Source organism: Petaurus breviceps, unplaced genomic scaffold (genome assembly GCF_028583685.1).
Source record: "Petaurus breviceps papuanus isolate PSGF00001 unplaced genomic scaffold, PetGlider_PUasm1.0 225, whole genome shotgun sequence".
NCBI lineage: Eukaryota > Metazoa > Chordata > Mammalia > Diprotodontia > Petauridae > Petaurus > Petaurus breviceps.
In genome coordinates this window covers 3760882-3782593 of record NW_027185889.1, presented here as the reverse complement: position 1 = coordinate 3782593, position 21712 = coordinate 3760882, and the positions used below count along the sequence as shown (strand labels likewise).

Here is a 21712-nt window from a genome sequence, read left to right as displayed (position 1 = left end):
CCACCAGCAATTCTCTTAGTCTCTCTCTCTCCACGAGGTGCTGCTTCCAAAAAAAAAGTTCTTCTGCCTCTCTCTTGTCTCTCCAAATCTACGTCACCAGCTCCTCCCAGTTCAGGACTCTCTTTTCACATCAACAAGTCCATCCCACAGGTGGGATTAACAAGCTCTGGGTTTTAACACAATCAATTTGAAAAACCAAGCCAATACAGGGGAATCTTTAAATGCCATTACTATCACACAGCCATGTCTCCTCAGTCCTTGGCAGCTCTGGGTGGCAGCTCTCAAAAATCCTGGGCATTTCAAACTGGCCCTCAGCAATCCTCTCAGTCTCTCTCTGCCTTCAAGATGAGGCTTCCAAAAAGTTCTTCTGCCTCTCTCTTTGCTTGTGTCTCCCTAAATTTACGTCACCAGCTCCTCCCAGTTCAGCACTCTCTTTTCACATCAACAAATCCATCCCACAAGTTGGATTCACAAGCTCTGGGTTTTAACACAATCAATCCAAAAACCAAGCCAATACAGGGGTATCTTTAAATTCCATTACTATTACAATATGTATAACCTTTATCAAACTGCTTACCTTCTCAATGAGAGAGAAGGAAAGGGAAAGTGGAAGAGAATTTGGAACTCAAAATTGTAAAAAAAATGGAGGTTAAAAATTATTTTTACATATAATTGGGGGAAAATAATATATTTTTTAAAGAAGAATCTCTAGCACTGCTCTTAAGTCTAGTGGCTCAAGGATCACTTACAATTTTAGCAAAGATACCTTTTGATCCAGAGATTTCACTACTTGCCATATACCCCGATGAGGTTATTAATAAATGCAAAGGTTTCACACACACCAAAATATTTGTAACAGCACTTTTTGTGGTAGCAAAGACCTGAACAAAAGTTGATGTCCACTGAGTGGAGAATGACTAAACAAACTAGGGTATATGAATGTCATGGGATATTATTGCATGGAAGAATCATCAGAAATGGTGCATACTGAAAAGTATATAAAAACATCATGAACTAATAACAAAGTAAATTGAGAGCAGAGCCAGGAAAACAATATACACAATGACACAACCCTGTGAAGAAAAAGAACCATGAAAAAATCAAAATGGAATGGGATATTGTAAAGAATATGTTTCAACTATTGGGAAATTATAAAAAATAATCTTGGTACCAAAGAAGACAAGATATGAGAAGACATCTCCCCATTCTTTTGCAGAGATTCAAGTCAATTGGAATGGAACATTGTATATAACATCAGATTTTTTCAATGTGTTGATAGGTTTTCCTAATTTTTTTCTCTTCTTCCTTTTTCTCTTTATAAAAACTATTATAAAGGATAATTCTTGGAGATGAGAGGAAATAGATAGGAGTAGGAAATCTAGGTGATCTAAAAAAACAACAGATATTAATCAAAAATCTCTTTTTTAAAAGGAAAAAAAGTCTAGCAAAGCTCAATAAAAAGAAAATTACAAAATTCGTAATTATTTACTGACCACCACCTCCAACAATTCTTATGTGCTTGCTTTTAGTGCCCTTGTGCTTAACATAAAAAGCAGGTGCTGAATAAGATAAGTTCAATCTCAAGCACAGATAATGATTGTGAGGATATACCTTTTTAGGGATCTTTATTATTTACAAATTCAGTTAGGTGGTACAGTGGATAGAGCACCAGGCTTGGAGTCAGGAAGACCTGAGTTCACGTCTGACCTTAAGCACTTACTATTTGTGTAACTCTGGGCAAGTACTTAACCTTTATTTACCTCAGTTTCTCATCTTTAAAATGGGGAAACACTGGAAAAGGAAATAGCAAATAACTCCAGGATCTTTGCCAAGAAAATCCAATGTAGTGTCATACACAACTGAACAATAACAACAATAACAAATAACAGTAACATCTGTGTTACCTTATGAATACTTTCTATTTTTTTCTTTTCCATTTCAAATTGCTTCATCCAACAATGTCTCTTTTCTTCTTCCTCTTGTAACTGTTTTTCCTCTCTATTTCTCTGAGCTCTGAACTTTTCAGTCTCTTGGTTCTCCAATTCCCGCTGTTTGTCCTCCCATGCCGCAAAAGACTGTCGACATCTTTCCTCAACTTCATAGTACCCGAGGCTTATTGTGTCAGTATCATCTATACTCATATTAATATAAAAAATATTTTGTCTGTAAATTCTAAACTATTTAAAATCATTCCTCCTAAAGTGTAGAAATAACTTAATTGGAACAAACATGCAAAACACATCAGTGATATTTGGGTCAAAAGTATTTAAAGAACAAAATAGAGGTTTAAATGAATATGAAACTTGAATTGCAATCAGGATGCTAATGGGGTTTATTGAAAAGAGGTCTAGAGCAATGGAGATCTAGTACTAATTACTTGTGTGACCTTGGTCAAGCAATTTATCACACCAGTTTCCTCATCTTTAAAATGAGTGGGAAGTGCTAGGTAACCTATCAAGGTTCTTCCAGCCCTAACATTCTTAGAGTCTGCATAAAACAGAATCTGCTTAGATTCTCTTTAAAAAGTAATAAATTCATAAAACAAAAGTAATAAATTCATAGCCAGTTATGCATACTGAAAACCAACAGTGCATCTGAATTTATGATGAAGAAGAATTAATTTAGGAATTGTAAAGAAGTTAAGAGTACATATTTTTAAAGAGTACTAGCCCTAGAGTCAAGAGGACCTGAGTTCAAATCCCACATCTGACATTTACTACCTGTATGTCCTTAGACAAGTCATTAACCCCTCTGAGTTTCAATTAGGGTCCTGAGAGTCAAGATTCTATGATCTTATGAAATAAACTTAACCAGTGGGATTTTAAAAATCACACTATAGCTTTGTTAAGTCTGAAGGTTACAAAATAAACATACACACATGCAAACAACAAAAATGTTTAATTTACATGTTCTGTATAATTAGCAACCTTGTTTACCAAAGGTATCAAGCACAGTATTTAGATATTTACCTGAAGAAAGAGGCTCATCAACAGGTAAGTTACAAAAATTAGGAAGTTGAGTGGAATTAGGAATTTTATCACGGGTTGAATGTATCTGTAATTCTTTATCTATTTCAAATAACATCTAAATAGATAAAAAAAAAAAGGGTATCCATAATTAATGAAAATTTGTGGAAGTCTATGAAAAACACTTTAAAATTAACAAAAACATTTTATGTGAAATATTATGCTTAAAATATGTATTAAAAATAAACATTTTGAGACTTTGTAATAGAAAAATGAACTTGAAATAATGCCTTTACAGAACAGCCCTGCCTTTTATTTTTGAAATCTCCATTTAAACAAGAGAATTTGGAACCAATTTCCCTTTAAATTTTGATTAATTATCAATCTACAGGAATTTCACAACTGCCTTCTATATTGCAAATGTATGTTTCTTTCCATATGATCCTACCTTTACCTTCTCATTTGCTGATATATGCCTTAATAGTTTCTAATACTCAATCATAATGTCTAATTAAACTGTCCCAATATTTTGAATACAGAATTTGTTTTTTTGTCCCTTCACCTCTACTCAATTCCTACTTTAGTATCTCAATCAGGTGACCTTAAGGTCTTAAAGACTATATGAGAAGATAAGAGCACCAGGTCTGGAGCCAGGAGGACCTGAATAATTCAAATGTGACCTCAGCACTTACTAGATGTATGATCCTGGGCAAGTTACTTAACCCTGACTGCCTCTAGAAGAATTCTAATCTGTCACTGAAGGGAAAATCTGCACTAAAACAACAATCATAGATCTTTGGAATAATTACATATTCTCCTTTCTACCTAACGTTCTGATATTATTCCTTTTTTTCTGCTTTTCTGTATTTAATTTCTAATTTTCTATTCAAAGGTCCCCTAATTAAGTCTAATTGAAGAGAAAGAGTGTACTGTTTTCCTATCTTCATAAAATACATGATTTTATCTCTACCCTTACATCATTTTTTCCCCTTAGAAACTCAAAAAATAATTCTATAAATGCACAGCTTCTTTTGTTTTATTCATTTCATAATCTAAATTCCCAATATCTGTGTTTCCAATATGCATATCCTGAGTTCATGTTAATTACATTGCTTCTAGTTATAATCCTAAAACTTAAATTTCAGTTTGTTAATGTTACATGTCAGAGAAAAGAAACAATACCTTGCTTTATCTAACACAGTCCTTTTTTTTTGATCTCTCAAACAATATAATTCAAAACCTGTACTCAATTTTGTCTTCCCTTATTCATGGAGACATCATGATATGGAATCATTAGGCAGATCCAAAATTCAAAATACAAAAAAAGGTAACTGAATACCATCAGTCAAGTTTCAGTAGCATACCTTATTCTTTAATTCTAATGCATTTTCATGATACTTAGATGTCAACTCATCCATAAAATCTGTAGGATTGTTTGAAACTGCTCCATAAGTAGAACCTGGAAAGGGGGGGAAAATCCATAATCTATATCTATATTTCTACATATCTGTTCAAATTTAAAACTATAGTTAAAATTTGCTAAGCTATCAAACTTAGTTTATTTTTCTATAATCTTAAGGTCTGTGATAAAATATATCATTAAATACTTAAAACAGGGGAGAATGAAAATTAAATGCAATCATGTAAAATTTGGGTTGTCTTTACATGTAAAAAGTAAATGAGCCATGATTATAAAAGCTAGGTTTAAACTGTATCACTATAAAGTTCTGGGACTACCTAATCCTTGGCTATCTATCCTAGGACATATTCCATTAACAAAATCACCACCTATTTGACAATAAAAGGGAAGAAATATATGAAGGGTTGCCATGTATAGATTTACTCAGCATAGTTCCAAAAGGCAGAAATAGAAACCAAGGGTAAAAGTTAAAAGTAGTGGGGATAAGTGAAAATAAAGAATACCTATTTGATAATAGAGCTAATAAAAAATGGAAAAGACTGTCTTGTACAGCAAGAAGTTTACAATACATTTCTTTTCACAACACGTATTAAGGCAGTGGGGAGATGAGGATCCATCAATTCACTGTAGTGGGGATGTCTGCATTCAGTGAGAAGTGACCTAAATGAACTTCTAGATACTGTGACAAGATTCTAGAATTCATTCTAACATTAAATAGCAGTGTGGATCTTTGGCCAAGTTCTGGTTTCCTCATCTGTAAATATAAATCACTTATTCTCATTCCCATCTCTTCATTCACATGGCCACTTCCTACTCTAGCCCTTTATCACCTCTTATGAACTACTACAGTAACCTCATTGGTCTCCCTTCCTCCACACTGTCCCCTCTTTAATCCCTCCTTTATACAACTGCCAAAGTAACTGCAAAAGCACATGAGACCATGTCACTACCCTGCTCAAAAACCTCTAGTGACTCCCTATGACCACTAGAATAAAATACAACTTTTTCACATTTCAAGTCCTTAATAATCTAATGTCAGCCTACCTTCCTTCATTCATTTCACGTGACTCCCCACCATGAACTCTTCAGTTCAGCCAAACTTCCTCACACAGGAAATTGTCTTTCACATTCTTACCTTTAAATGAAATATCCAACGTACCTCCTTCCCACTCTATTTCTCATAATCCCTATCTTCCTTCAAAGCTCAACTCAAGCCACACCTCTTACATGAGGCCTCTCCTGATACCTCCCCTTTCAAAACAAACAAAAGTATATTCCCTTTGCATCTAGTTTGTATTTACATATGTATTTATATGTGTGTGCATGTATGAATGTGTGTATATACATGAAGCTTCCACCAATAAGACATAATCTCCTTTAAGGCAGAGACTACTTTATTTTCGCCTTTGCATCCCCAGAGCCTAGGACAGTGTCTGACAAAAAAAAAAGGTACTTAATAAATGCTTCCTGAATAAGTATTAATTGGCTGATAATCTCTAAAGCCCCTTTTAGATCTAAAATTCATTCATTTTATTTGTCTAAGACAATGGTGTCATACCTGCTATGAGGTCTTTTTTTCTCTTCCTCTAAAATGTTTTTCTTCTCACTACTAAGTGCCTTACAATGAAGTTGATTACATTTAGTTAGGCTCTTCTTCACATAGTATATTATCTGATTATTATATAAAATATTTTCAGATACTGCTCTGATTCCCCATTATAGTGTAGAAAAAAAAAATATCGCTGGATTCCTGAAGGTTATGTCAGTACTAAACTAGCTTTGGTAGATAGGCTGGAAACACTTCAAAGGCATCTCTTACCAGGTCCATAATGAACTGTTAGTCAATTTGCATATTTATTAAGCACTACTATATTCCAGGCACTACGCTAAGTGCTACAGATACAAAATGACAGAACTTGCCCTCAAGGAGCTCACAATCTAATGAGGAAGACAACAAATTTGTAACATGTACAAGTATGTACAACCAAATATGTATAAATTAGCTATATACAGGATAAAAGGAAGCAATATAGAGAAGGAAGGCACTAGAATTAAGAGGGGTTCGGAAAGACATCCTGTAGAAGATGGGATTTTAGCTGGGAACGAAAGGAAGCCAGGAAAGTCAGTAGGTAGAGATGAGAAGGAAGAGTATCCTAGGCATGGGGGGTGGGAGGAGGGGCAGCTAGGGAAAAAATGCCCAGAGCTAAGAGATGGAGGATCCTGTTTATGAAACAGTAAAGGAGGCCAGTGTCACTGGATCAAAGAGTATTTGAACAATAAGAAGACTGGAAAGGTACATCACATACGGGAAGGGGGGTGGCTGGTAAGAAGGGCTTTGGATACTAAATGAAGTGTCTTATTGTGTTTTTTTAATCCTTAAATGTTAAATACTTTGTCGTGTTATTTTCATGCCAAAACTACAATGATACATACAAAAGTATATTTTAGAAAATGTGTGTCATTTTCTTGGCTTCAGATACTTAATTGTAAGAATTGTATCTAATTGTATTAATATAATTGTAACCCTCTAAGTATATATCTATTGGCCAGAATTTTATCTAATAATATAATCAAATGAAATCACTACATAAATATCAGCTATTAGGAGTAGTAGTATTATACTATCACAATTAGGATGTAGTTTATGTACCTACAAATTAAGGAAGATATGAAAAAAGTGGAGAGATTTCCAAACAGAACTAAATAACTAAATAGAGAGAGGGCTTGGTTGTCCTCCCTTATGCTGAACTGAAAATGTTATCTCCAAGATCTTTAATGACCTCTTCCCTCCCAAAGTCAAAGGCCTTTCCTTAGTCATTGTCCTCTTCTTGACTTTGCCACAACATTTGACACTATTGCTTGCCCACTCTTTTTTGCTATTTTCTCCTTGCCCAACTTCCTAACATTCTTCTCTCCTGATTTCTCCTCCTACCTGTCAGACAATTCCTTAATATCCTTCTGTGGTTCATTTTCTCCTTCCTCATCCAAACAGTGGGCATCCACAAAGGCTCTATTCAAAGTGTTCTTCACTACATATACTCTCTCCCTTGGTGATCTCATCCCCTCCCATGGCTTCAATTATGACCTCTCTGGATGACTCCCAAATCTCTATCTAAACTGAATGCTAGATGGAGAGCTCTACTATGATGTTCCACCAGTACCTCATCTTCCTCCTAAAGCCTTTCCTTTCCTCTCAGCATCCCCAGTTCTATTGATGGCAGGGCCATCCTCTCCATAATCTAAGCCAAATCTCAGTCATCTTTGACTCCTCTGTCCTTCCCCCTCACCCTTCACACCCAATCTTTTGCCAAGTCTATTGATTCCAACTAAATAGAAGTCTCACATCTATACCTGCTTTTTCACTCTAACACACAATATTCATTCATGCTTTTATTACTCTCACTTAAATTATTGTAAAAACTAACCGGTGTCAGTACTCCTGCCTACCCTCATTCCTTCAGAGTTGCCAATTACAAAATATATAAATACAAATATATAAATATGTGTGGCGAGAGGGAGGAGGGAGGAGAGTAAGGAGGGAGAATGAGAAGGGAGAGGGAAAGGGAGGCGTGAGGAAGGAAAGGGAAATGGAGGAGGAAGAGGGAGAAGGGAAGAGGAAGAAGAACTGATTCCTTAGCCCAAGTTTTAAAATTTTCTAGAATCTAGCTCCAAGAGTATGGTACTTTCTATGAGGACTCTTCCAGAGAAGAAAATCCTTTGTAGCAAGAGATCTGAAAAACAGATTCAGTGTGAAGGGAGGAAAAAAAAAATGGGCAAGTTTTGGGATTTTTCCTTTAAAGGAAGGGTTTTGTTTTGCCATACTTCCTACTGTCACCTTACCCTCCCACCCACATATACATATTGTTTTTGTTTTTGTCTTTTTTAAAGAGAGTATTCTAAAAGCTACAGCCAGGGCTCAGGAAGAGGGTGATGGGAAGGGGTGGGAGAAGAGACACTTTTGGGCTATAAGCTAATAGAACATGGCATAGTCTACTCATGCTTTTTTTAGGAAGAAAATAGCCCTCCAGCTAAGGTGTCCAGCTGAAACCAGAAGCTGCAAATGGAGAAAAGCTCCACAAGCCCTGCCTCATTGAGCCACAGGTGGCAGTGCCCAGCAATGACCACAGACCCAAAGGAGTAATAATGAGCAACAGCCACTGGGGACCAGCAGAGAGCAATGTCCAGGGAAGATGCTATGCTTCTTACAAAACCAGGATGAATGTCTTGACCTCAGCAGGTGATATGGGCAACTCCAAAGCAATGGAGTTTTGAGTTTCCTCCTCCATGTGTCTGTACATGCCATACATGTTCTTTATGGGAATACATTTATGTGTACATATTCCCTATAGGTGTGCATTCTTCCTAGATTGTATGCATATTTGTTGGAAAGTATTCTCCAAGCTTAGGGAAAGAAATGTTTTATTACTACTTTTTAGTGCTATTTCATTAAATGAAATATTTCACTGTGTAGTCATTGTGTTCCCTTGTTGACTAGCAGAGACAGATTATCAATTGGGGCTCCTGAGCTACTATGCTAAATAGATATAGAGTATCTTGTCCAAAGGACTCACCATGGATGTTTGGGATATCTCCAGGAACTACAAATGACTAATACTTGGACAAGGGTGTGGATTCCCTTAACTCTGCTGACTAAATGGTTTACATTTAAAAGTAACCTCTCGATTCCATATTGGTATGTCAGGTAATGCTGTATAACTCTTAAGCAGCATGCTGTAGTAAAAGAAGTTCTAGACTGGGGATCACTCAGAGGACCTGTGTCCATTCCTGTCTTGGTGACTTATTAAATGTAGGAGCTTGGTAACGCTCCTTAATCTTTCTGAACCTCGGTTTCCTCATGCATAAAATGAAATGTTTGGAACAAATGATCTATAAGTTTCTTTCTAGTTGTAAATTTATTATCTTATGCTATTAATTTGTTGCAATAATGGTTGGGTTTTGTTATTATTATGTGCTATGTTATATATGAACAGTGAAGCTGAATGCTTTGGAGAAATCTGTCATAATAGGTGTAGAACAATTGACAATGACTAATATTGATGAAGAGAAGAAAGTTAACAAGCTGCATAAGAAATATTGCACAGTGAGCAGGATGCTGAATTTGGTTTAAGAAAGACTTGGGTTCAAGTCTCACCACTTATACTATGTGATCATGGGTAAGTCATTCATCTGAAAAATGGATAATAATGCCTATAGAATATAGACCTCACAGGGTTGTCATGACACTAAAATCATAGATAGATGTGTGTATATATATATATGTATGAATACATATATACATGTACCCATGTATATAATGCATATATGTGCACACATACGGTGAATCATGTGCATGTGTGCACGTATGCATATATACATATGTGTGGATATTGTTTTGTAAACTTGAAGGTACTATATAAATGTCACATATTATTAAATTTATGCAGATAAATATGTATCTGCATATATTAACATATATGTATAAATATAACAATGATTGCAAATACAAATTGACTGTCTGGGGCAAATCCATGGGATTGGAGTTGCTTCCTACCATTTACTCATGATACTACTTTGAACTTGGCTTTATATGTCATATTAAATATGTGTTAACATTGGTGCCATTACTGCTGATACAGCTGGCAGGGTGATGAATTAGTAATCCACTGAATCAATAATTATAGCAAGGAGGAGGCTAGGCCCTGGTGTCAGGAGGACCTGAGCTCAAATCCGGCCTCAGACAATTAACACTTACTAGCCATGCAACCTTGGGCAAGTCACTTAACCCCAATTGCCCTGCCTTCCCCCCTCCAAAAAAGCAAAACAAAAAACAAAAAACCAATTGTAGCAAACTGCTTAATGTGGTGCTCACACTTCACAAATTAAAGTCATTATAACTGTTTTAAATGGTACTTCTGATTATTGAATGAATTCCTTCAAGGCTCAGCTCAAGAGCAGCCTTTTCTATGAAATATTATTCCCAATCCCCTCAATTGATGGTGCTCCCTGTGTCTTCAGATTTCCTTATTTTATGATTGTTGTGTTTCCACCTCCAAACCCCATTAAATGTAGGTTCCTTGAAGGTATCAACTGTTTTGTTTTTGCTCTTATATTCTCTGGTGGTACATACAAGGTTAGAGTTAAGACAGAAACTGTCCCAGTATTTGTCTTCAGATACTACTTTGTTATTAGTTGTCTAGTTTCTTTGTCTAGGTAGTTTTCACTGACTTAAGAGTTACTGGAGTGGCCATTCACTGAGTGACCATTCCTTCTTCTCCCTTCCTCCTATTTCACATCATGCAGACATCTTCCTGCTCTAAATCGTCCTTCACTACTGTCTCACATGAGATTTCATGATTCCTTCTTGCCAAGGCAAACCCTTGCTCCCAGGTTATCCTACCTTTTCCAAAAGATTGTTCTTTCTATCATCCTCATTTTCTCACCGTTCTTCAATCTCTTCTTGCCTGCTGGGTTGGTTTCCTGATACCTATAAACATGTTCATTTCTTGTTGTTGTTGTTTTTTCATTTTAGAGGGCAACTGGGGTTGAGTGACTTGCCCAAGGTCACATGGCTAGTTTTTGTGTGTGTTAAGTGGCTGAGGCAGGATTTAAACCTGGTCCTCCTGACTCCAGGGCCAGGACTCTATTCACTGCGCCACCTAGCTGCCCTGAACATGTTCATTTCTTTAAAAACAAAAACTCTCATTTGATCCAAACATCCATATTAGCCTTATATTTCTCCTGTCTTTTATGGCTACAATCAGCCTCCACTTCCTTTCCTCTCTTCTAAATTGTTTGCAATCTAGCTTCCAACCTCATCATCCAGGTGAAAATGTTTTCTCCAAAGTTACCAAAGATTACTTAATCATCATATCTCATGACTTTTTTCTCAGTCTTCATACACTATCAATCACCTTCTTATCTTTGATACTCTCTTCTCTCTAAGTTTTTAGGACTCTTTTCTCTCCTTGTTCCTATTGTACCTGTCTGACCACTCCTTCTCAGTCTTCCTTGCTTGATCATCATCCAGGTCACACCCACTGACCAGGAGTGTCCCCCAAAGCTCTGTCCTGGGCCCTCTTCTTCTCTATCTCCATACTATTTCACTAGTGACCTCACTGGATCCCATGGATTCTATTATAATCTCTGTACTAATTATTCTAAAATCTAATTATCCAGCCATAACCTCTTTCTTGACCTCCAGTCTCATATCTTCAACTATCTTTTGGAACTCTTGAACTAGATATCGTATAGATACCTTAAGCTCCATGTGTCCAAAACAATTCACTGTCTTTCCTCAAAAAAAAAAAATTCCTATTACTGGTAAGAATACCAGTATCTTCCCTATCAATCTAAGTGCCATCCGCTATTCCTCACTGGCACTCACCCACATATCGTATGTGATGGCAAGGACTGTCCTTTCTATCTTCACAATACCTCTCATACAGTCTCTTCTTTGTACTGGCAGACACCACCATATTACAGGCCTTCATCACCTCACACCTGAACTATTCTAATGGTCTTCTTATTATAATAAATTATTATAACCGTCTTCCTGCCTCAAGTCTTTCCTCATTTCAGGTCATCCATCCTCCACTCCATTACAAAGTGATCTTAAAACACAGGCCTCACCATGTCACTTCCTTCTTCGGTGAATGCCAATGAGTGGCTTTCCTATAAAATATAAAATTCTCTGTATGGCTTTTAAAGCACTTTACAACCTGACCCCTTTATACCTTTCCAGTCTTCTCACACTTTACTCCCCTCCATGTACTCTGCAATCCAGCAATATCAGCCTTTTCTTGCTGTTTCTTGAACATATTACTCCAGCTCCTGAATGGACCTTTTGATTGGCTGCCCCCCATGTTTGGAATGTTTTCTCTCCCTTTTCTTCCTCCTGGCTACAGGGACTTCCTTCAAGACTCAAATCAAGTCCCATCTTCTACAAGAGGCCTTTCCAGGTCTCCCCTGCCTCCCACTGCTAAAAACTTCCTTCCCTGTGAGATTCTTCCCAACAAAGTATACACCCTGTATGCATGCACATATGTACACAGTTGTTTGCACATTATTTCCCCCATTAGAATGTGAGCTCACTAAATACAGTGACTAATTTTGCCTCTCTTTGTATCTGCAGCTCTTAGTGAAGTGACTGGCATCGTCTGCTATGTAGTAAGTGTTTAACAGTAGTCAGTTTGTTGACTGACTGATGGAGGGTCTTTGCTGATTTGTCTTTATCTTAGCTCTCTAATTTATTCTTATTTCAGTCTCCTTTCTTCCAGGGGTTAGCATATCCAGAGCCCTCAGCTTTTAGCCACTTGCTATGCCTCTACTAGCCCTAGAGCTCAAGGGTATAAAAAAGGCAGATGACTTTAAAGGACTATTTCCCAATACTTCACCAGGCTGTGTAGCCTACCTTGAGGGCAAGGGCACTGGGTCTGGTGGGTAGCTGGAGATTCAGTAAGTAGAAGGGTGGCTACGGAGAGATTGTTTTACCACCTCTAATCGGCTGCTTACCCTGTGTGTTAATTACCCTGTACTGTTTCCTTCCCCTGAATTTCAATTACCTTGTATGACCTTGCAATCACACTGTTGTTACTCACGGTGTCTGGTAAATGGGTTTTCCTTCCTAGGAATGCTTGGCAATTCTCAGAGGGCTAGGACATATTTACAACACTAGCACGGTGCTGTCTTAATAAATGTTTGCTAAACTGGATTGGTTAGTTAGGAATAGAAGTTTTAAACCGATAATTTTTGCAAAATTATATTTTATTCTTGTATCACACTGGAAAATATCAGGGAAATCATTTAGTACTTAAGTGAAAGCTCTGCTTACTTGAAATGTCAGTATCTTCGAAGTCCTGGAGAAAAAGATTTTCAGCATTTTTACTCCGATTCTTTATGACATTAATACAATAAAGAACTGATTCAGGCAAATCTTCTCCCTGAAAATGGGAACAGTAAAATCAAATTTTAAAAAAATGCTCCTTAATAAAACTATGCTGAGCATTCACTGTTCCTTTCAACTCTTTCAATTTTATGAGCAAATCTTCATTAAGAAATTACTCTTAAATTCATGCCAAATATGATGGGGGTTTTAAGGAGACAAAAGCTTTATTGATACATTTATTTTTCACTTCCAGGTGCTTCTATATTTCTACAAACAGAAAATTTGAAAAACAGATTTTGAGCAGAGACTATTCTCTAATATGTTTACTAAACGGTGATTACATTTGTACAAACCAATTATATGCAATTTAATTTATCCCCATTATGATTCAGTTTACATTCTCATTATATTTATTTCTTCTTTAGCCTCTGTGTTCCTCATGGAATTAAATCTTCTAAAGTCCCAAGGTTGAGTTCCTTTTCTAACCAATTCCTCTGGAATTGCCTTTGCAGAATTCTACCCCATCCACTCCCCTTTTTCTTTTTCTCTGCTATGTCTCACTCCCAGAAGTATCAATACACAAGGGAACAATTTACAGGCTTAGTATAGTAGAGTGAATTTCAAAGTTCCCTTACATGGTTTAACTGAATTGCTGAAAGGTTTTTCCATTGTATTTGCATTATATATGCAACTCCTATAAGTGTTCAGCTCATAGTTTCTATATTTACTATTCCATGACTTAGAAAATGTATTTCCTATACTCTTTTCTATACCATCTGAGACATATTTAATTTACTATCTAGTGAAAGTGCTTGTATTTTGTATAAATTGACAAGAATAAGACTATAATAATCTACTGCAGACTACTTGAAATTGAGTAGAATTCTATGTAAGATGGGTATGTCTTAACCCTATCCACCCCACTACCCCACACCCAACAGAGATTTAATTACAAAAGTACTTTGTTATAAGGCAGTCTTGCCTACAAGGTAATCACAAAACCTGAACTACAATTCCACTACAAGTTTGGGTTGTAGTGGAAATTAAACGATTTTTTCATTGGTTTAATTTAATGAAGATAAATTTATTCTTCCTGTGGCTTTTTATCTGTATATCTAAACCCAACCCAGAAGTCCAGTCCCTCCCTCATTGCTGCTTGGATATTCCATAAGCATTAAAGACTTAAGAAGTTCAAAATGTCACTCATTATCTTTATAGTATAGCTCTCCTCTCTTCATGACTTTGCTATTTCTTTCTGGTAGGCATGAAGTTTCCCAACCTCAGAGTCATCCATCTCTAACTGGCTCCCTTTCTTCGTTCCTTCTGCCCCTCATGTCCAAATGCTTGCCAAGTCTTCTGTATTCTATGTAGATTCTATGTTTAAAATACGTCCCCACTGTTATCACTCATAGTCACCACACTGGTTCACACCATCATAAACTCTCTGGTCTCCTGGCCTCATCATTCCTCAACTCAAGAAGCTTCAATGGCTCCCAATTACCTCTAGAATAAAGTACAAATTCCTCTGCTTGGCTTTTAAAGCCCTTCATAATCTGGCTACAAAAGATCTGTTATTCAATTAGTGTTTAACCTCCCTCTATTAATGTAGATCACAAACCTTCCAGCACTTAGTAGATGGTCCTCCCTGTGACCAAAAGAAAATCATTACCTACTTGCTATCCTTTGAGTAGTCTCTCAGAATTCAGTTAGGCAGTCTTCACAGAACAGACATAAAAGTCATCATTGCCAGTATTTTAAATATTTTCAGTTTGGTAGAACCTGCCAAAGCTACCTAACATAGCCTGTGAAAATTCACAGTCATTTGTGGACCATTATGAAACTTCAAAATAGAATTTGGGCAAAGTCTGTTCTCTAATAGATTTCCTAAATGGCAATGTTTTAATAATGAATGCAGTCAAAAGAATTATCCATTTAGAGATAGACTCAAAGCCTGACTGTTACTTTATACTTGTGTGATGTTGGTTTGGGCAAGTCATTTCCCTGTAGTGGCTTCAAAACTCCCATTTGTAAAATGACAGGGAAGGATTAGATGAGTTCTTGGGAGCTTTTCAGGTCTAATAGCGTCTGTTGCTATATTATTTCTAAAAAGCTTAATGTAACGCAGATGAGCAAAACTAAAAAAATTAATGAAACTTAGAAGCTAGACACTTACTGGATCACTCTCACTGCCAAACTCAAAGGAGGAGTCTGTGTCATCTCTTATCTCCAAAGATGAAACACTGATCTTATCCAATTCAGCCTGTATTTCTTCTTCCAGCTCCACTTCAATATCTTTGTCATCCCACATTCTTAATAATAAAAAGCAAAACCATGAAAACAAAAACAAAGGACACAATGACAGTGAAATCTGTTTAGACTCAAATATATCTCTAGTTAAACATACTGATTTCAAAACTTTCTGGCACACTTCATGTAGCACAACTTGCAGCTCCTACTAAAGTCATGTTCTAATATGTCTTAAAAATGTATAGGTCCATCTCAATACTCAAAGGGTCTGACAGTCAAGAAGGGCAAACTACTACAAGTTCTACCAATGTGGAAAAGCTCTGAGTATGGATCCAGGAATGTATCTGTCCAAAGACCAGTCTAAGCAAGTCATAGAGCATCATCTCCAGCACTGCTACAGACAGATCGATTTCTCAGACATAAATTCTCCAGGACCATCTATTAAGATTTGGGATATTTTTATGCAAATTGGTGAAGAGAATACTAACACCTACAAAAATCACAGATTCTGGGAGTATTTGAGTACAATTCTATAAAACTTGATTCCAGGTACAGAATGTCTTTATATTATAAATGTTTATGTATTTCTATATATGTGTGTAAATATGTATGGATGTGTGCATGTGTATAATATATCATGGTAGCTAGGTGGTACAGTGGATAGAGTGCTAGGCCTGGAGTCAGGAAAACTCATTTTCCTGAGTTCAAATCTGGCCTCAGATATGCACTAGATGTGTGAGTCTGGGCAAGTCATTTACTCTGTTTGCCTCAGTTTCCTCATCTGCAAAATGAGCACAGAAGGAAATGGCAAATGACTCCTGTTTCTTCATCAAGAAAACCCCAAATGGGGTTATGAAGAGTTAGGTATGACTGACATAACTGAACAATGATAATAACATGTGTATATATTATATAGATATAACAGAAACCAAGTAAAAATTTTAAATATGAAAAACAAACATGTATACATATATGTAAATGTGTGTATGCATATATTTATTCATTCTGTGTATGTATACATCTATATATTTTTTCATATATCTTAATCTGTGTGATTGTATATACATATATACACATATGTTTTCCATATTTAAATGTTTCCCTTGGTTTCTATTATATCCATGTCTACATAATATATAAATCTATAGCTATATAATATCTATACACATACCACATACACACACATATATTTGAAGGCAGCTAGGTAGCTCAGTGGATATAATGCTGGGTCTGGAGTCAGGAAGACTTGAGTTCAAATCTGAAGACACTCACTAGTTGTATGACCCTGGCAAGTCATTTAAACTCTTTTTGCATTAATCCACTGAACAAGGAAATGGCAAACCACTCCAATATCTTTGCCAAGAAACCACAGGGTTCTGAAGAGTCAGATACAACTTAACAACTGAACAGCAAAACATACACTATATGTATGCATGTAGGCATCTATGTATATAGGAATATTATACTTACATATGTATAGGATTGTGTATATAGACATATTTTACAGATATATGTGGATGCGTTGCATGTGTGTATACATGTATACACATATCCACATGTGTATACATACCCATACACACAAATACATGTTAGTGCACAGCATACATGTGCATATACTCATGTGTGTACATATACACACTGTGTACATACATATGAGTACACACATAAATGTATATATATGAATATAAAACCTATAACTAAATATTTTTTAAAAGAAGCAGAAAAAAAAACCCTTGGGAGGTGCTACTAAGTACCTGAAAAAGCCCTGGATCTCAAGTCAGATGCCTGGGTTTCAAGTCTTGCTTTTGTGCCTGCCAGTTGGGTGACTCTGGGCAAATCTCTAGACCTCTTGTGGCCTCTGTTTTCTCATCTGTAAAAAGAAGGGGTGAGTTTAGAAGACTAGAGAACTTTAAGCTCTACTTCAGCTCTATTGAACTTTGGGATCCCAACAATTTGACCTTGTTTTTCTTATCCAAGTTACAAAGGAGCAGGCCGTTAGGTGGCGCAGTGAGTAAAGTGCTGGCCCCAGAGTAGGGAGGACCTGAGTTCAGTTCTGGCCTCAGACACTCAACACCTACACAAAAAAACTAGTCGTATAACCTTGGGCAAGTTACTTAACCCCAATTGCTCTCCAAAAGGCAAAAACAAACAAACAAACAAAAAAAAAAACCAAGTTACAAAGGAGCAAGAGACAACTCAGTAGAGCAGAAAGAGATCTCCCTTTCCTTGTTTGAACATTGGTTCAAATCCTAGTTCCACTATTTACTAACAGTGTGATTTTACATTCAATACTTTCTTCAGTAAAATCCTTAAAATTTGCAATACCCACTTGCTAGAGACTGCAGACTATATTTGTTGGAGGCTAATTACTAGTTTCCTCCAAAAAGATGTCATGGGAAGAGATTATTGTTGCTGCTGTTGTTCCTCCCTCTACAGGTGAAATTCCATAGGTCTAGATCAAAAAACCTCAAAAAAATCAAAACAAAAAACCTCAAATAAAGAGGATAACTGATTAATTTACATAGCTTCTAAGGTAGATAAAGTACCTTAAAAGTATTCTCATATAGTTTCCTCAGTGCTTTTCTCACAAAAGAACCTATAATGTAGATTGAACAAATGTGATTATCTCTTAGTGATTACTTTGGCTAAATTAAAGTTAGAAAGTGCCTGGGGCAGTTTTCAAATCCAGGTCTCCAGAATGCAGGTCCAAATTCTACTCCATTCCTTTCCTTTTTCTTCCTTCCTACCTTCCTTCCTTCTTGTTTTCTCCATTACAATGCAAGCTCCTTTGGGACAGGGACACTTTGATTCTTTGTGCTTGTATATCCAGTGCCAGGCATAAGTATGCAATACTTGCTGACTGAATGAATGAAACACATATAATGTTGGACTTTTTGGAAGAGTTCAATAGTTTTACTAAACTGTTTTATTCTTTTATAAAGGATGGCTCTTTATGACTAGGAGAGGAGACTTTAGTGCTGGGAAGGATTTTAGAGACTCAGTTCCCTCAGTTATAAAATAACAGCACCTACCTCCCAAGATTGTTGTAAGATCACATATATTTGAAGTGTTTTTCAAATCTTAAAGTTCTACATAAATGTTATTATTATTATTATTACTATGTAAATGGAAAGAACAACAGTGAAGCAAAATGGTACCAAAGAAAAGACACTAGACTAGGAAGTCAGACAACAACAATCTCTTGTTCTGCTATTTACAATCTGTGTGACCTTAGAAAGTCAGACACCTCTCCTTTCCTGGTTGGTGTCCTCATCTGTGAAATGAGGATGTGGACTAGATTGTCTCTAAAATCCTTTCCAGCACTAAATCTACGATTTTATGAATTGAAATATGAAATGATAATGACTAAGCTCATCACCAAAGAGGAGATAGGAGAAGGCACCCCTGCTGAATCTTTACAAAGGTTGCAAGGTGGAGAGGAATTAAGAGGGAACTATGGGAGAATGACTACTCAAAGTTGGTGGCTCTTCTTCAACTCCCCAAAATGGACTCTCCTTTTCTAGCCAAGGTCCAAACTGGAACAATAAAAATAATCTGACAGACTCATTCATTCTAAGGCAGGAATGACAAAAAATGGCTCAATTTCAACAACAGTCATAGGATCACATAAAATCCTAGATTTTTAGGTTGGAAGGCACCTTAGAGACCACTGAGTCCAACCTCTTAATTTTGCAAGCCTTAAATCCATGAAATAAATCTGCCTTACAATTTCAAGCATTAGCTAAGCTAAAAAGAGAGCCATCTGAATAAATAATGGGGCTTGCTGGCACCCCTGAGAACTCACATGTTCAAAAGGGCTCTTCCAGAAAAATAGATTATCATGTTTATTTTCACTAAAAAATTAGTTATAATTAGCTATAAAAATTAAAGTTGGGAAAGTCTGTTTAAGCCACCACTATCATTTTGGAGATGAAGAAACTGAAGCCTAGAAATATCAAGTGATGGATATCAACAAATGAACAAAGCATCTAAAACAAATCTAGGGTGAGAGACAGCAGAAGACTCCACCTCATTCCGCTGAAAAGGTGTAAGGTCCACGGGTGCATATTTTTGCACATATCTTTACACATTTTTCACATATTGATCAATTTTCCTGATTTTGTCTCTTTTTCTTTAAAAACATCTATTATTTGGGATAGCTTTCTGGCAGGCACAAGATACTGTGAACAAAACTTGGTGATGTAAAAAAAAGAAAGATAACAAGAACAAAAATCTTAAGAGTGTTAGCTCTGAACTGTAGAACCTGAACAGGAAGCTTTAGAGCTGGAAGGACAAGAGAGGTCATCTAGACCAATCCCTGTTTACAAACCCTGTGTGCTGAAAATTAACAAGATACTTAAAGAAATTGTGTAAAAGTGAAAAACAAGATGAAATAAACTGTAGTGAAACTCTGCAGGATCTTGATTTAGAATAAGAGATTCATGGGTGGAGGGGGCTTCCAAACCTCCTTATTTTACAGATGAACCTGAGACAATGGAAGTGATGGGCTCACGGTCACAGCAGTTTACTGGGCAACAATGCCTGCATTTCTGGACAGAAGCAGTTTCATTCCTTTAAGGAGAAGGAAACCTTCCCAGTTCAGCAAGGATTTGAGCCAGGTGAGTTCATAGGACTCCGAAGGCCCTTAGAGAGCACCTGTCCCGACCCTTTCATTTTACAGAAGAGGAAACTGAGGCTCAGAGAGTTGAAGTGACTTGCCTGAGGTCACAGGGGAAGTTAGTGGCAGAGGTAGGATTAAAACCCAACTGCTCAAAAGCCAAACACAGACCATTTTTCATACCACGTGGTAGGAGTAGACTTAGGGGCAGGTGGGGAAGCGTCTTCCTCTGGTCCAAGCTTGTAAGAACCCCTGCGTGTAACATACCCGACAAGTGGCCATCCAGCCTCTGCTTGAACACCTCCAGTGACAGGGAGCTCATTACCTGCCAAGGTAGTCCACTCCACTGAGGCAGCTGAGGCAATTTAGACCTCACTGGTCGGCCTTCCTCCGCGGGGGGCCTCAGGGAGGGCTCCGTTCCCCGCGCCGCCCCCTCCGAGGCCCACCCACCCCGAGGCCACCTCCTCCGGAAGCCCTTGGGGAACCGGACCCGGGACCCCAGACCACCCACGCTGGCTGGAACCTTAGGCCGCTGCCCAGGTTTTTACCTTCTCTGGAAGAGAAGAGTCCATTGCCTCCAAACAAAGCGTAACCATGGCACCGACCAACCGCGGGCGACCAGGGCGGGACTTGGAAGATAGGGTCTGCCAGGGCTCAAAATAGAATGAGTTCGCTTTTGTTCTGCAGAAGGCTCTTGGGATGGTGAGGGACTGGGATGGGAGCTGGGGGTGTCACTGGAAGGCAGAAGCAAAAAAGGTGGGCGTCCTCCCCTCCCCCAACACGCTTAGAAAACCGAGTCTTTCAATATGAAATGTGTTTTGCATGACTTCACATGTATAATACCTATGATGCAGCTCGCTTTCTCAGAGGGTAGAGGATGGACGGGAAAGGAGGGAGGAAATTCAGCGCTAGATATGAAAATAATAACATTTTCTGCGAAGATATCAAATAAATAATAAATCCATTTTTATAATAAGTGAATAAATTATTTTAGGAGATAGAAATAAATGATAAACTTTAAAATGTGAATGATTAATAAATTTGAAAAATAAATTTAAGGAGTTTTAAGAAATAAAATGAATAATAATTTTTAATAAAAAGGAAATTACCAGATTCATTTAAATAAAATAAAAAATTTGTTGAAATATAAATAGATTTTAAGGGAAGGATAATGAATAAATAATAAATTTAGTTTTTAAAATAATTGCTTTTAAAAATATTTTTGAAAAATAAATGTTTAAAAGATGAAAATAATCTGTTTTAAAAGAATTTAAATAAACATTAAACGTACTTTTAAAATTAATAAGTGAGTAAAGGAAGAAAAAAGAAATAAAGTCTTTATTTATATCAGTCTTGATATCCAACTTTCTTGGAGTATATACCAGGAGTACAATCACTGGGTAGAAATCCTATAGACATTTTAAGCACTTTATTTGCATAATTCTGAATTGCTTCCCAGAAAGATGATTCTAATTTGAAACTCACAGCCACTGGGGAAGGTGACACAGTGACTATAGCACTCCAGACGTTTTCCCCTTGTGTGACCCTGGCAGTTCATTTCACCTCTATACCTCAGT

At 36.9% G+C, this 21712-nt stretch overlaps 1 protein-coding gene across 1 annotated transcript in view; it reads right to left on the bottom strand.

The window, feature by feature from the left end:
• The window catches only part of LRRIQ1 (leucine rich repeats and IQ motif containing 1), a 308516-nt gene extending 287749 nt beyond the window's left edge, over positions 1-20767 (bottom strand). Inside the window, exons 1-7 of the mRNA XM_069095103.1 lie at positions 20684-20767; positions 17272-17387; positions 15444-15579; positions 13217-13325; positions 4331-4425; positions 2970-3084; positions 1905-2131 (exon numbers count right to left, since the gene is read on the bottom strand). Of these exons, the coding sequence (XP_068951204.1) occupies positions 1905-2131; positions 2970-3084; positions 4331-4425; positions 13217-13325; positions 15444-15578 (681 nt within the window). The 5' untranslated portion in view covers position 15579; positions 17272-17387; positions 20684-20767. The remainder of the gene's footprint in view (positions 1-1904; positions 2132-2969; positions 3085-4330; positions 4426-13216; positions 13326-15443; positions 15580-17271; positions 17388-20683) is intronic.
• Between the last annotated feature and the right edge of the window lie 945 nt (positions 20768-21712).